This window comes from Lepidochelys kempii, chromosome 27 (assembly GCF_965140265.1).
Source record: "Lepidochelys kempii isolate rLepKem1 chromosome 27, rLepKem1.hap2, whole genome shotgun sequence".
Classification (NCBI taxonomy): domain Eukaryota; kingdom Metazoa; phylum Chordata; order Testudines; family Cheloniidae; genus Lepidochelys; species Lepidochelys kempii.
The window spans coordinates 17,055,223-17,068,376 of record NC_133282.1 but is presented as its reverse complement, the minus strand read 5'-3'; the positions used below and the strand labels follow the sequence as shown (position 1 = coordinate 17,068,376).

At 41.1% G+C, this 13,154-nt stretch overlaps 1 protein-coding gene across 5 annotated transcripts in view; it reads left to right on the top strand.

Moving 5' to 3' along the window:
* The window catches only part of SMARCE1 (SWI/SNF related BAF chromatin remodeling complex subunit E1), a 31,480-nt gene extending 18,882 nt beyond the window's left edge, over positions 1–12,598 (top strand). For 4 of the 5 annotated variants that reach the window (XM_073325811.1, XM_073325812.1, XM_073325813.1 and 1 more), the window contains 3 exons: positions 861–962; positions 1,642–1,852; positions 2,661–12,598. In XM_073325811.1, coding sequence (XP_073181912.1) covers positions 861–962; positions 1,642–1,852; positions 2,661–2,872 — 525 coding nt within the window. In that variant the 3' untranslated portion in view covers positions 2,873–12,598. The remainder of the gene's footprint in view (positions 1–860; positions 963–1,641; positions 1,853–2,660) is intronic. The other variant, XR_012156372.1, reaches the window with a different exon arrangement.
* The last annotated feature ends 556 nt before the right edge of the window (positions 12,599–13,154 follow it).

The window sequence follows — 13,154 nt, the reverse complement described above, 5'->3', positions numbered from 1 at the left end:
ATAAAGTGTAGTGATTAAGAGGTGTAGATTAACCTCTTAATTATCACAATACATCACGTCACAGTCCTCTGCAGTTCTATAACCCTTCAACAGGTAAAGAAAAGCTTTTGATTTAAAGATATTGGTGCAGTTGTAACTTTCAGTAGCTTGTTACCTATAGCTGTGTAGTTGTTAGTGGCCATCTTTTTAATGTGGCAAATCTCCCCCTTTTTAACATTTGTAACTGAAAATTAAAAGCATAAGTAAGTTTCTAATAACTCACATTTAAGACACATTCAGTTAACTTCAACTGTACAGATTCCTGTGTGTGTGTACCAATTGAAAAGACAAGGCTGATTGATATATATTGTGCGTGTATGTATATACATAACACTTGGGCAAATTAGGCAGAGACAAGAAAGAGTGAAGATTTCTTTTTAAATTGCAAAAGAAAGGGGAATATGTGTTGCATCCAATTGACTTCTCCCATTTTAATCTTCATTTGTATTGTACTAGTGCATATAATGCGCTAGACACTGTAAATGTATAGAAAGACAGATTGCATGTCTGAAGAGTGCAAGCTCTTCAGGTCAAGCACCTATCATCTTCTGTTTTTGTAAAGGGCCTAGAACTCCTTCAGGCACAATATAATCCATCCAATTTCTTTGATTTCTTATTGCTACAACTTAGGGATGGGGGGGGCTTCCCTCATTTGTACATTTCAGCTATTGAGCATCAAATCAGGAAAGTCAGATTCCACCATAAGGGTGAGATGGATATAAAAAAAATGAACTACATAGTTTGTATGCATCAAAGCATTTTATCCAGTATTTGGTATATTTGAGTATTAAGTTTCATAACTCGGTTACTTTCATTTTTAGCGAAAACTGGAAGCTGAGCTCCTGCAAATAGAAGAGCGCCACCAGGAAAAGAAGAGGAAGTTCTTGGAAAGCACAGAATCCTTTAACAATGAACTGAAGAGGGTACAACTTTAAAATGTTCTCTCTCCTTCTAGGACACTACTTGTTGCACATTGTTCAAAGAGAGTCCTCTGCCCAGCTTCAGTCTAGCTCTTAAATATAGAGGGTTCATATTCTAGCATATTTTTTGTAGTGCCCCAGAGCTATAGAATGCAGTGAGTCTTAGCCAGAGGACTTCCATGTACCTTGGTGATTCCAGGCTTCTGCAATGGCCCAGTGGGATTATTGGCAGCCAACATAATTAAAAGCAGCTTTCAGACTGGTCTAACTGAAGTCAAGGAGACCAGCACTGTGCTCCCAAGGTCAAGAGATAGCAAAGATAGTTTAAAGCCACCTTTGTGTGCATGCTTCTCAAATGCACTGTGTATTCCTTGAATAGAGCTGAGGATCAAGGCCTACATTGTTTTTCTGTTTTTGCTGCATAGTCTTATCACAGATCTCTGTGATAGAACTGAACTTCTGTAGCTGCTGGAGCTCTCCATTTTACATTCTTAAACTTAGCAAACCAAGGTGCAAACATTGTCCCATGCAGAACTACTGAACTCAGAATGAGGTTTTCCTCTGGGTTGTTTCAGAATGCATTCTTAATGCACAAGATATCTGCTTTGCCTGACACCAAAATGCTAAACTGAGAGAGCGAAGTGCTGGATTAATAAAAGGACTCTTCTCTTCTGATTGCTAGTTATGCAGTTTGAAGGTGGAGGTGGACATGGAAAAAATAGCAGCTGAAATTGCTCAGGCTGAGGAACAGGCCCGCAAGAGGCAAGAGGAAAGGGAAAAAGAAGCAGCTGAGCAAGCTGAACGCAGTCAAACTAATGCAGCACCTGAGGAAGAGCAAGCAGTTAACAAGACAGAGGAGAAGAAGGAAGAAGAGAGCACTCCCATGGAGACAGGTAACAGCTCTTGAAGACTGGCTTCAGAATTCTCTTACGTCAATACAACATGCAGGAAGGGCCATTACTAAGGTTTAGGGGGTTTTCACCTTTAAATAACCTCAATTTTGAAAAGGGAAAAAAAGTATAGCAACAAAAACAGCATATTGCGCAGGATGCGTGATGCACCCAGTAGAAAAGATTTGATTTCCAAACCTTCCCTAAATCTCACCTTATCTTTTAGTCATTAATGTAGATTGAAACAAAACAGGGAGTTTTCACTGCATCAGTGAAGGAAGAGAGGGAGCTCTCCCTCTGTTTTTAGCAGACATGGGAAAGCTGCACTTCCCTGGCTGTACCTATCGTCTTTAACCCTTGTTTACCTCCCCCACTGTCAAATTTGCTTGCCGAACCAAAAGTGGTGGCACTAGTGGAAGAATTAGATATTGTAAGCATGACTGCGTCATTCTGAACCATAGCTTGTTGTCATAACAGCTGGGGGTAGGTGAGCATGGTAGGGAAGTTGCAGTTCTGTTGCTTTATTTTCTTTTTTTTTTTATTATTTGTGGCTACCATTCTTAGGGTTAGAGGCTGCAGAGTACTTTTAAGAAGTAGTGTGGAAGGTACCTTATATATGCATGCATGTTTTATGAGACTTTTCCAGAGCAGTAACTACTAAAAATTTCTAAACAATGTAAATTATTGATCTTAAATAGTATCAAAGATATCCCTGACAATTCTTTCTCTCCTGTAACTCTCTAGCACCTAAAATGTATTTGCATAGTCAACTATAGTGGTGTAAATGACACTGAGAAATGTCTTCTTTCAGAGGAGGCTCACCCAGAAGAAACTACAGAGAACCAGCAGAACGGCGAAGAAGGAACGTCCACACCCGAAGATAAGGAGAGTGGCCAGGAAGGGGTTGACAGTACTGCAGAGGAAGGAACTAGTGATAGTAACACTGGTTCAGAGAGCAATAGCGCAACTGTTGAAGAGCCTCCAGCAGACCCTACCCCTGAGGATAGTGAGAAGAAAGAATAAATATTGGCTTATTTCATGTCTCTTCTTAACAAAGTATTGTTTTGAGTTTAAAATGTGCTGGGTTTTTTTGTTTGTTTGTTTTTTTGGTATCTTCCTTGTCCATATCATTTGTCACCAAAGGATACTGGGCATTAACTACTTGATTATCATAAAGTATCAACACCAGCGTGGCCAACCTAAAGGGGCCTTTGGGGGTGAGGAATGTCTTGATAGTAACCTAGAAAGGAAAAGACAGTATTTGTGTCCTTTACCAGTGCTCTGTGATATAAAGATAGTATCCTTCATGGGCTGGATTCCTTCCCCCAGCCCAAGTTAATAATTTTTTACATAAGAAATATCAGGTACCTTCTCTGTCTGTTCTAACTAGGAACTCCTTCAGTGACTGATGTGGCATCCCCTCCCATTCAGCTGAAGACTGGGTAAAGTACAGCTTGGGTTTGACCTTTTGTGTGGGTCACCAGTCCATTCCAGTTCTCTGCCTTAGCCTCAGGTGTTTTCCTCCAAATCCATCATCTTGGTTATCATAAGGGAGTACTAAATATGTAGCCAGGGAGTTGATATCTCAACCCTGGATGTTAATGAAGTTGCATTGAATTGGCTGTTGGGGAAACTTTTGTTTGCAGCATTTGTATTCACTTCTATACAATAAACACTGGTTGGGATTAAAATTTTTAGATGCTCTAGTGCAGTTTGCATTGGTGCCAATGAAGAAACTCCATTTGTTCCAGGCCATAATAGCGAGATCAGACCTCTTATTGCATAAGCCCCTCCACAGTTTGTTTTGCTTTGCTTTGTTTCTCTCTCTCTCTCTAACTTAAATTCCTCTGGCTAAAATAATGGATTTGTCTTTCAGGTAGTTGTCATGTTGTTATCCATATGCCAGGAAAAGAGCATGAAGTGTTAAAAGGGATAAAAGTACAGCAGCATGGCATGTGTTGCCACTTTGCTTTTATAGCTGCCTCCCTTTTTGCCAAGTGCCATATCTCCAGTAAGTGCCAAGTCCTTCAGCTTTTGCTCACTGAAAACTTGCCTTTAAATCTGTGAAGAGCTTTTCTCAGTGAGGGCTACAGGACTTGGTCCCAATTCTTCTGTGTGGTCTCTGCTCTCTTTCGTGCAGTAACAGTAACTGTTTCACAAGAGAGAAAAGGCAGGTTGTTCTTGTATGCTCTGAAAAGTTGCGTGCACATTTCCAAATGATCAGAAGCTCAATCTGCTTCAAATGCTATTACTGTGGTTATGGTAAGCCTCAGGGCTGTTTATGTAATGTGGGATTCGTATCCGCCTCAGTCCTTGTTCGTCTATGCTCTTTGATGCCTTTGTTCAATACAAACAACTTTATCCAAAGGTGTGGCATAAATATAAAGCAAGGAAATGTTTAAATGTCATATTTCTTGCCCTCCCATGCTTACTCCATTGTGAACTGAGAACAGTAAAAAATAGACACCTCCCTTGATGTGAGCTTTCAAAATCTCTGGCAGTTTCAAAACATGAAAATTTTGTTATCCCCCACCCCAAACCACCACCCCTTCCAAATAAAATGCTCAGTAACTTTTGATAAAATTAAGGCAGACACAAGACATTTCATGACTTTTTCCAGCTAAAAGAGACCACACGATGCATTTGCTTCATGTAAACTCTAGTATGTTTTTACTGAATAGTAGTATTTCTGATAGTGTGTTCTCTTTAAAAAAAAAAAAAAAAAAAACACCCTTTTGGTCTTTTTTTAAATGTTCTAAACATAATAAAATAGAACATGTTGGTTTTTTTTAAAAAATCTGCATCGGTCTGTGTTATCTGTGTATTCAGGCATTGGCTATGTTTGATACGAGCTTCCCCCTCCTTCCCCGCCCCAGCACTTCTCCCTTTTAAATCAGAGATGAGCTAAAATTTGAAGTCCACTCACTATACACAAGCCTCACTTCTGTAGTATATTAAATGCAAAAAGTTATTCTGCAATAATACTTGTCTTTGGGTTGGTTTGTGTTTTGGTTTTTGTATTTGCTCTTTGCTGAAGAGCTAACATGCCAAATATCTCTGAAAAGAATTCTAATTGTCTTTCAGTTTAAACTACTGAACACAAAAGATTTGAAGTGGAAATGCCATAAGGAGCAGCTGGCTTGTGAACCTTTTGCATATAAACATTTAACTCCCCTTGACTGACTTGAAATAATAACTGAAATGTTGTTAGAACAAAATGAAATTTCCACAACATGTTTTGGTTTGGATTAAAAGCAATAATTGGTTTGCAAGAGATGAAGAACCAACCATGAAATCTGAGTATTTTAACATCCTAGCATAAATTCTGCCATGGGTCACTGCTGTGCAGCCCCCTTGACATCAGCGGATTTCACAAACATTAAGGAGGGCTGGACTTGGCCTTTGGGTTCCCACAGGCAAATAGTAACTAAATCCTATATTGCATTACTTCCTTTTAAATTGTGCATTTGCTGTGTATACATGCAAAATGCACTATGGGCATATCATTTCCTCTTGCTGTACATACTGGTTAGATTCATGTACACACTGTCCAGGAGGGGAACTGAATATGTAAGATGCTATTTCTTAACCTCTTGACAGTTGGTGCTGAGTAGAGGCTTTCGCTGGACTGCCTTCGGTAATCTTTAGAACATGTGGGTTCTTGTGTGAAACAGCATTGGGACTTGCCATCTAGAGTATTGCTTTAAATCCTTATTATGGAAATTATACTAACACTCACACACACACGATCACAAGTTTCACCAAGCTTCAGCGTGCATATGTTTTGTCTTGTTTTACCCTTTGGGCAAATCTTGTTGGAATAATAACACATTTTCAAAACATTTGCTTGTTGAGGCAGTGAAGAATACACTTGTTATATAACCATGCCAGTGAAAAGTGAATATTGCTTGCACACCAGGAATGATTATAAACCAGTTAATACAGATAATTTAACTTTAGATGTTTGTTAAAATGTACACATCTGCATACCTATCTTTTTAATTAGTACTGCAGATTAAATAGCATAAAATACAAAGATCAAAATACAGTTGGAAGTAAGGGAGGATGGTAATTAATGGATCTTTCGTAGCTTAGCAGAGATAAAACGGCAAACTACTCAAGTGGATTATTTAATTCTCTAAAAGGAAAATCGATAGTTATGATTTTGGCACGTGTCCTGAGGAGAAAAGTGCTTATTGATGATTGAGTGGGGAGAGAATTCCAAAACATGTGAGTGTGGAAGCTTTGATGGAAATCTTGGTTACACCTGAATCTTGTGGAAAAGATTGATTTTTTTTTTAATGTCTCTTTGTATGCTTTTTAAAACAAGCCATGTGGAACAAAGACCAAAACCTAAAAGCTGTTCTAAATACTGTCTGTAAAAGTCAGGCTCTCCTCAGGTGAGATGAGTGGTGTTTGAACTTTATGCTTAAACAGCTGTATCTGTATTGGTTAAATTACATTTCAGGAGTTTCCCACCTTTAACTTCACAAATTTGTTCCTGGAAACACAGCTACTAAGATTCTTGAGAGGAGTGAATTTTTCTAGAAATTACATGTTTGGTTGTAACTGCTCCAGAAAGGTAGGTATCTATGTATGGTTTTAAAAGTCCGTCTAACAATTTGGCCTGCCCTTTCTAAAGAAATGTACCACCCTGGGGAAAAAAATAGTATCTGATCCAGACACAACAAGCTTGATAATCTAGGTGCTCATGCTAAATTCAGCTACACATTTTCTTGCTCTCTTGGGTGGAAGAGAGACCTTTAATAAGCAGAATCAGATTAATTATATACTTGTCACTACAAAAGACTTTTTTTAATTGCCTTCCAGACCAAAGGCAAAATTTGTCACAAAGAAATCTAAACTTGTCTTAACTACCCCCTTCAAAAGCATTTAGTTCCTACATAATATAAAAATTCTCAAATTGTTACACAAATACTTTATTTGAATCACAGAAGCCTTGATCCACAAAGGGTCTTGGGTATTGCAATGCTGAGCATCATGGCACCTAGAATATCACAGGAACACCACTGCAATCCACAAAGCCTGAATTAGGCACTTACGCTCCCTATACAATGAATTGGGGGAGAGAGGCGTCTTTCAGTGCGATAGGTAAGGGGCTACTGATGGTGGGGGGGGATTGTGCAAAATCCTACCCCTCGGTCAGAGGCAGGTGCCTATCTCTGCTTAGTGATCCCCAAATGGGAATTCATCTGGTTGCGGGAATGAGTTAGATGCCTGGCTCAGTCCACACAAAGGAGCTGGGGGAGAGGGGGTGCCACCCACCTTTTAACTTTTAGCCCAGTGGTTAGCATTCACCTAGGATTTAATTCCTAGGCCCTAGGTTTAATTCCACCTTTGCCAGAGGGGAGAATAGATTGGAACAGGGGTCGCTTACATCTCAGAAGAGTGCCCTAGCCACTGAGCTCTCAGATATTGTATGTAGACTATAGAATTGTGCTCTTTCTCTTGCTGTATGACTTTTGAGTCTTTATCCACAGTGCAACAGTCATTGGGTCAGAGAGAGAAGAGAGATTGTGAGAATGACTAGTCCAGCGGCTCAGGCACACACTTGTGGTGAGTGACCCAGGGGCCAGCCCACCTGCTCCAATCACTCATTTATCCACAGTGGAAGAGCTTCAACAGAAGAGATGGAGGGAGCCCTGCATCAGAGTATCCCAGAGCTCAGTGATTAGAACATTCCTGAAAGGTGGGAGACCCCGATTCAAATCCTCCTCCCCACCACCAACCGTCCGTAAGAGCAGGTAAATTTTACCTGGGTCTCCCACATCCCAGATGAGTGCACTAACTATTGGGTTAAAAATTATAAAGTGGATGGCAGCAGCACCTCCTCAGAGTCTACCACATCAGGTCCCATTTAAAATCTGGTCAGTCAGAGGCTGCCCATGGGATTGGGTCCTGCACACAACTAAGGTGGATGCACACTTGCTTTCCCCCCAGGTCACGAATTGCTCAGGGGTTTAGGTGGAAAATACAGTATCTGGAGAGCTAGACAGAGGCACTGGTGTACGTGCTCAGAAACATTATGCGCCTAAAATCATTTGGTGCCATAGTTTGGTGGGAGTTTTGTGGATCATAGTGGAGATTAAAAGTGGGACAGACTCCTAAACCCAAGACTTTGGTACCTGTGTGGATATGGGCTTGAGTTACTAATGTAATTGATTCTTGCAAATGTTTAGTTCTCTTAGTTTTGCGCTATTAGTGCAGAGGCTTTTAAGTCTGAAAATTCTGACAGCTGTTAATATTAAACTGTAACTTGCTCTCACCTATTCTTACTCCGACAATTAAAGTTAAGTAAATTTGCTTAATTCTGTTACTTTTGAGTCTGTTCAGTTGCTCGGGGTAAACATTGTGTAAGCATCTGCCATTATGTTGTTCTCATCCCATTTGGAACATGTAATTAGCAACAGAACACACACAGTGGGGAATTCCCTTTGTTAAAATCAAATTATTATTATTGGAAGAGGATAGAAAGGCAGGGCTGTTGCCTTTCTTAACTGATTAACATGTTGGCCCTAATTAGCACTTTTTATATTTCTTAGTAGGATGGTTAATTTAGATATAAAACAGGGAATACCTGACACACTAACTCTTCTTTCATTCTCCCTGGATAGCCCTATACAGTGCACACAGGGATTTTTTTCAAGTTATGCTGCTGATCTGTATCCAATCAATATTATGTGTCCTTTAGAAATGAGGCAGGATTGGTGCTATTGGCTGTAAATGGTAAGTCATTCCTTTGATTAGATGCAGAGATTCCTTTCTTCGTTAATAAGGCTATTTGCTGACATTAAGAGATCTAGCTGTTGTGAACTCCTATGTTGTAACAGCTTTTATCTGCAAGGTTGTGGTTTTTTTAAGTTGTTTATGTATTCAGCAAGAACATATGGCATATTTTAATAGTAATTACTGGCAGAAACAGGATGTCTTGCAGTAAAGGGTGTGTGTGAAAAGGAGCAGATAAATTTTTCAATGATAAAATTAATTCTTCTGAGCACTATGGAACCCATTTGACCTAATTCCCAGTAGGTGATAAACCTGCAAAAACATTTTAAGTACCAGCTCAAGGACATAGAATAAACTCTTGAAATGAATACACACCTCGTTTGCTGTCATAGCTTATCCCTGTCTAACTCCCCTCCCCGCCCCCGAAAAAATCATGGAACTGTGGTGACATTGGCTGCCTTCACATTGTTCATTTTGATTTTGTGTGGTAGCCTGGCCTATTTAGATTGCAAACTCCTCTGGGCAGGAACTGTCTACCACTCTGTGTTTGTACAGTGCCTAACACATGGGGCTCCAATCTGGGTTGGTAGGTACACACTACCTTAATAAGCATAATTATTAATAACATAATTATAATAGGATAACATTTTTTAAATCCTTATGCTTCAGGGCATAAACTGATCACCACTGAGCTAGGGTGAGGAGAAATGTCCCCCTATAATACAACACAGTTAAGTATTGTATAGGTATTCTGTAATTAGGTACATTCTGAGGCACATTTGTGAGAATTCCCCTGAAGTATCAGAGACCAGGGTTGGAAGCCTTTAACACTGCTGTTTCGCAGTGTGCCCACTAGTGGGGCTAGAAGCAAGTAGGCCAGGTCTGTTTGTTCTTTCCCTGACAGCTCTCAAAGCTATGCCTCCAACACCTACTAGTGGATTTTTATTAAAAGTTTTCAAAGTGGTTCAAGTAGCCCAGGTAAGTAAAGAGTTTCCTTATTTCTATCAGTAATGCCCAAGAAACCCAGGCATGAAAGTATAAGCATAAGAAAAGGAAAAGTGATATGGGTGATATGAAATTAATAAACTTTGCGTGATATGGGATTAATCTCAGCATCAGGCCCTGATCTGCAGAGGTATTTAGGCACCTAAAGCTATAGATCACCATAAAAGTGCCTAAACAAGTTAGCTGCCTCAAGTGCATTGAAATCCATGGGATTTGGGGGCCTAACCTGCTTAGGCATGTTTGAAAATCCCACCAGGTGCCTGCCTACACCTTTAGGTGCCTAAAATACCTTTTAAAAATCTGACCCGAAGTGGCTGAAGTTGGTTTTCTACATAAAAGGGAATTGCACTTCTTTTAGACTAATGCTACTAATCTGGAAAATCACCTGAGTATCCTTTGGAATACTTTTGTAAAGCTCATCCATATCAAGTAGGATATGCATTTATATGTAAATGGCTGTTTATTTAAGAGCAAATCTCCGTTCTGTATGATACAACGGAATAAAACAGGGAGACCGAGATGGATTAAATATCAACTGTTACATGGGTGGTAGTTAGGATGACTCACTGTGTGTGGTGGGTGATGAAGGGAGACTGAGCTGAAATGCCTTTGAAGTTAAATGAGGCTGCTGTTTAAAATATACATCAGGGGTCAGCAACTTTTCAGAAGTGGTGTGCCGAGTCTTCATTGATTCACTCTAATTTAAGGTTTTGCGTGCCAGTCATACATTTAACGTTTTTAGAAGGTCTGTTTCTATAAGTCTATATAATATATAACTAAACAATTGTTGTATGTAAAGTCAATAAGGTTTTTAAAATGTTTAAGAAGCTTCATTTAAAATTAAATTAAAATGCAGAGCCCCCCTGGATCAGTGGCCAGGACCCGGGCAGTGTGAGTGCCGCTGACAATCCGCTCACATGCCGCCTTTGGCACACGTGCCATCAGTTGCCTACCCCTGATATACTCAATGTTGTACAACAGTTCAGGGCAGGAACTGAAGAAGAAGGTATCTACGTGAAAGTTAAGTGGGGACTTTAGATGGACAATCTGATTCTGCCTAAGCCAGAATTTTGGGATACTGAGGTTAACGCTTGTCCACCTGCAAAGCAATGCCATGCCATGGTGTTTTAAATGCCCATGAAGCTCAGAAGACCTTTGCTTTATGTCTCATCCATAAGAAAGCAGTATGTCACCTCCTAATCCTGTGACAGGGCATTGGCTCAGAACCAGTGCTTAAAGTGGTCTGAAAGAAGTGGGGAGTTGTAATGGGTCATCTGTCCCCTTTAAGGGTAGTGGGGCCTAGGGGATCAGCCAGATCTAGTTCCACAGAATGCCCCTGTTAAGGTTTGGAGAGTTTTGAGATCCCCAAAAGCCTAGGAAAATAGGAGAGGCAGTTACAGGGAGAGAGGAAGCAGTCCTGGGGTTATAGTTTGTGTTTTGGGGGAGACCTGGTCTACTTTCCCTTTCAGGGCCCCGGACCAGGAGCCTTGAACACAGAGCAGGGCAAAGCTCCTGTCTCTCCCAACTAACCAGGACCAGCTCTGGGAAAGAGGTATGGGACATATCTATATGGATATATGGGAACATAGAGATATGTTCTCGGAACAGGGAGATACCAGCAGAGGAAGGTGACCCCAAGGGGAACAGTAAGCCAGGGGTGGAAGAACTGATTGGCCTGAATCAGTGAGGACAGCCCAACCAGGAGAACTGTGGCCAAATCAAAGTTTATTAGGATTATTTTGTTTTGATTTTTAGTTTATAGGAAGCACCAGCAAAGCAGTATTCCTTCAAGAAGAGATTTCCCAGAATGCTTTGAGGAACACCCCAGCAGACAGAAATGTGGCTAAACTGTTCATTCAAATTGACTCTTTCCCCAGGGTCCAGTCACCATGCTTCAATGACTCTTTAATTAGTTACACAGAAGTGGAACAGCTTCAGCAAGAGAGAAGGGAGCCCTACATCAGAATATCCTATAGCACCAGTAGTTAGAGCACCTGCGTGGGACATGAGAGACCCAGGTTTAAGTGCCGCCTCAAACAGGGGGAGAAAGGATTTGGATTGGGGTCTCCTATGCCTCTTGGTGATACGTGTGGGGGACTGGACACTGGGTTTCCCAGGTGGGTGCCCTGACAACCAGGCTGCAGAATCATTCTCACTCTGCTTGGCTCTATGACTCTTTGAGGATTTATATATAGTGGACTAGCCACATCAGAGTATCTCAAGCTGTTCCACCTGAGTGGTGAGGGAGACCCCTGTTAAAAATCCTTTTTCTTCCCCCTTCTCTGTCTGAGGGGGAATTGAACCTGCGTCTCCCACATTCCAGGCAAGTGGTCTAGCCTCCAGGTGAAAAGTTATGAGGTATAGGTGGCAGCACCAGCACTTGTGAGATTTTGCATGGGACCCGATCCGGGAGGGAGCGTCTGAGCATGCCTACCTGGCTGTGCCTGTGGCCAAGATAGGGTCTGTCCATCTGACTTCATCTGATTTGTGGATCATTTGGGGTTCAAGGGAGATCGGTGTCTGGGTGCCTGGAGTGGGGCCGCAGTGCACGTGCCCGGAAGCAGAATCTTAAGCACCGAGGGAACTTTTTCTGCAAAGAATGTAGGTGCTGATTGTGTTTAGGCAGCAGTTGAGTTGAAGTTTTGTGTGTTGAAGTGGAGCCGAAAACTCTGGGGGCTAGGCACTGAAGTACCTTTGTGGAGCTGGGACTCTCTCTAGCAACTGGCTAATCAGCAGTATCTCACGTAGGGTTAATTACAAGGATTACTACAAAGTCCAGCCATTGAAGGCAGTGGGGATTAATTACCCTAAGTAGGGGAGTGTGCTGAGGACTGTAAGAGTGAGTAAAGAGACTCGTTCTGGCTTGTTGAGCTGATCTGGCAAACACAACCTCTATGGAATGAAAAGTAGAATCTGGCTCTGAAAGCTTTTGTGCCTTCATTTATGCATAAAGTGTCCTTTATTTGCCCCTTTGCTTATACTCCCACCAAAAAAAGATGCATCCCCTTAATAGAAGTAGCTACCAGGACTAATCAAATAGTTAGGTCAAAACAAACCTCTCCCAGGTTCATAAATCAATGAGTGAATTACCGAGACAGTTAGTGTCCGTTTATGGAGCCAAGGCATGAATCGGAGAGAGATGGATTAATGAATGCAGGATCATGAAGGATTACAGCAAATGCAGCCACTAGGTGTCCCTCGTAAGCCTTTATAGCTGTCAAGCTACAGTAAGAATTACAGGTAAGTAGCTGTCAGGGATAAGAATGCAGATGTTGTTCTATTCTGGCTTGGAAGACGTCCATTAGCAATGAACTCCAGAAAGGACAGCATCAAGAATCTCTAGTTAGGGCACATTACACATGGCTTATCAAATTCTGATCAGAGCCTGAAACTGCACAATTATCTAATTTGGAAGTATATTTCCCTGCCTATTAAGGCTGTAGGATATGTTGCTTCCATATTATAATAATCCTTATTTTGCTCCATCACTGACTGTGAGCAACAGCAGTGGATTTCTTGCCTGTCCCAAGCTATGAGAGAAATAAGTGAACAA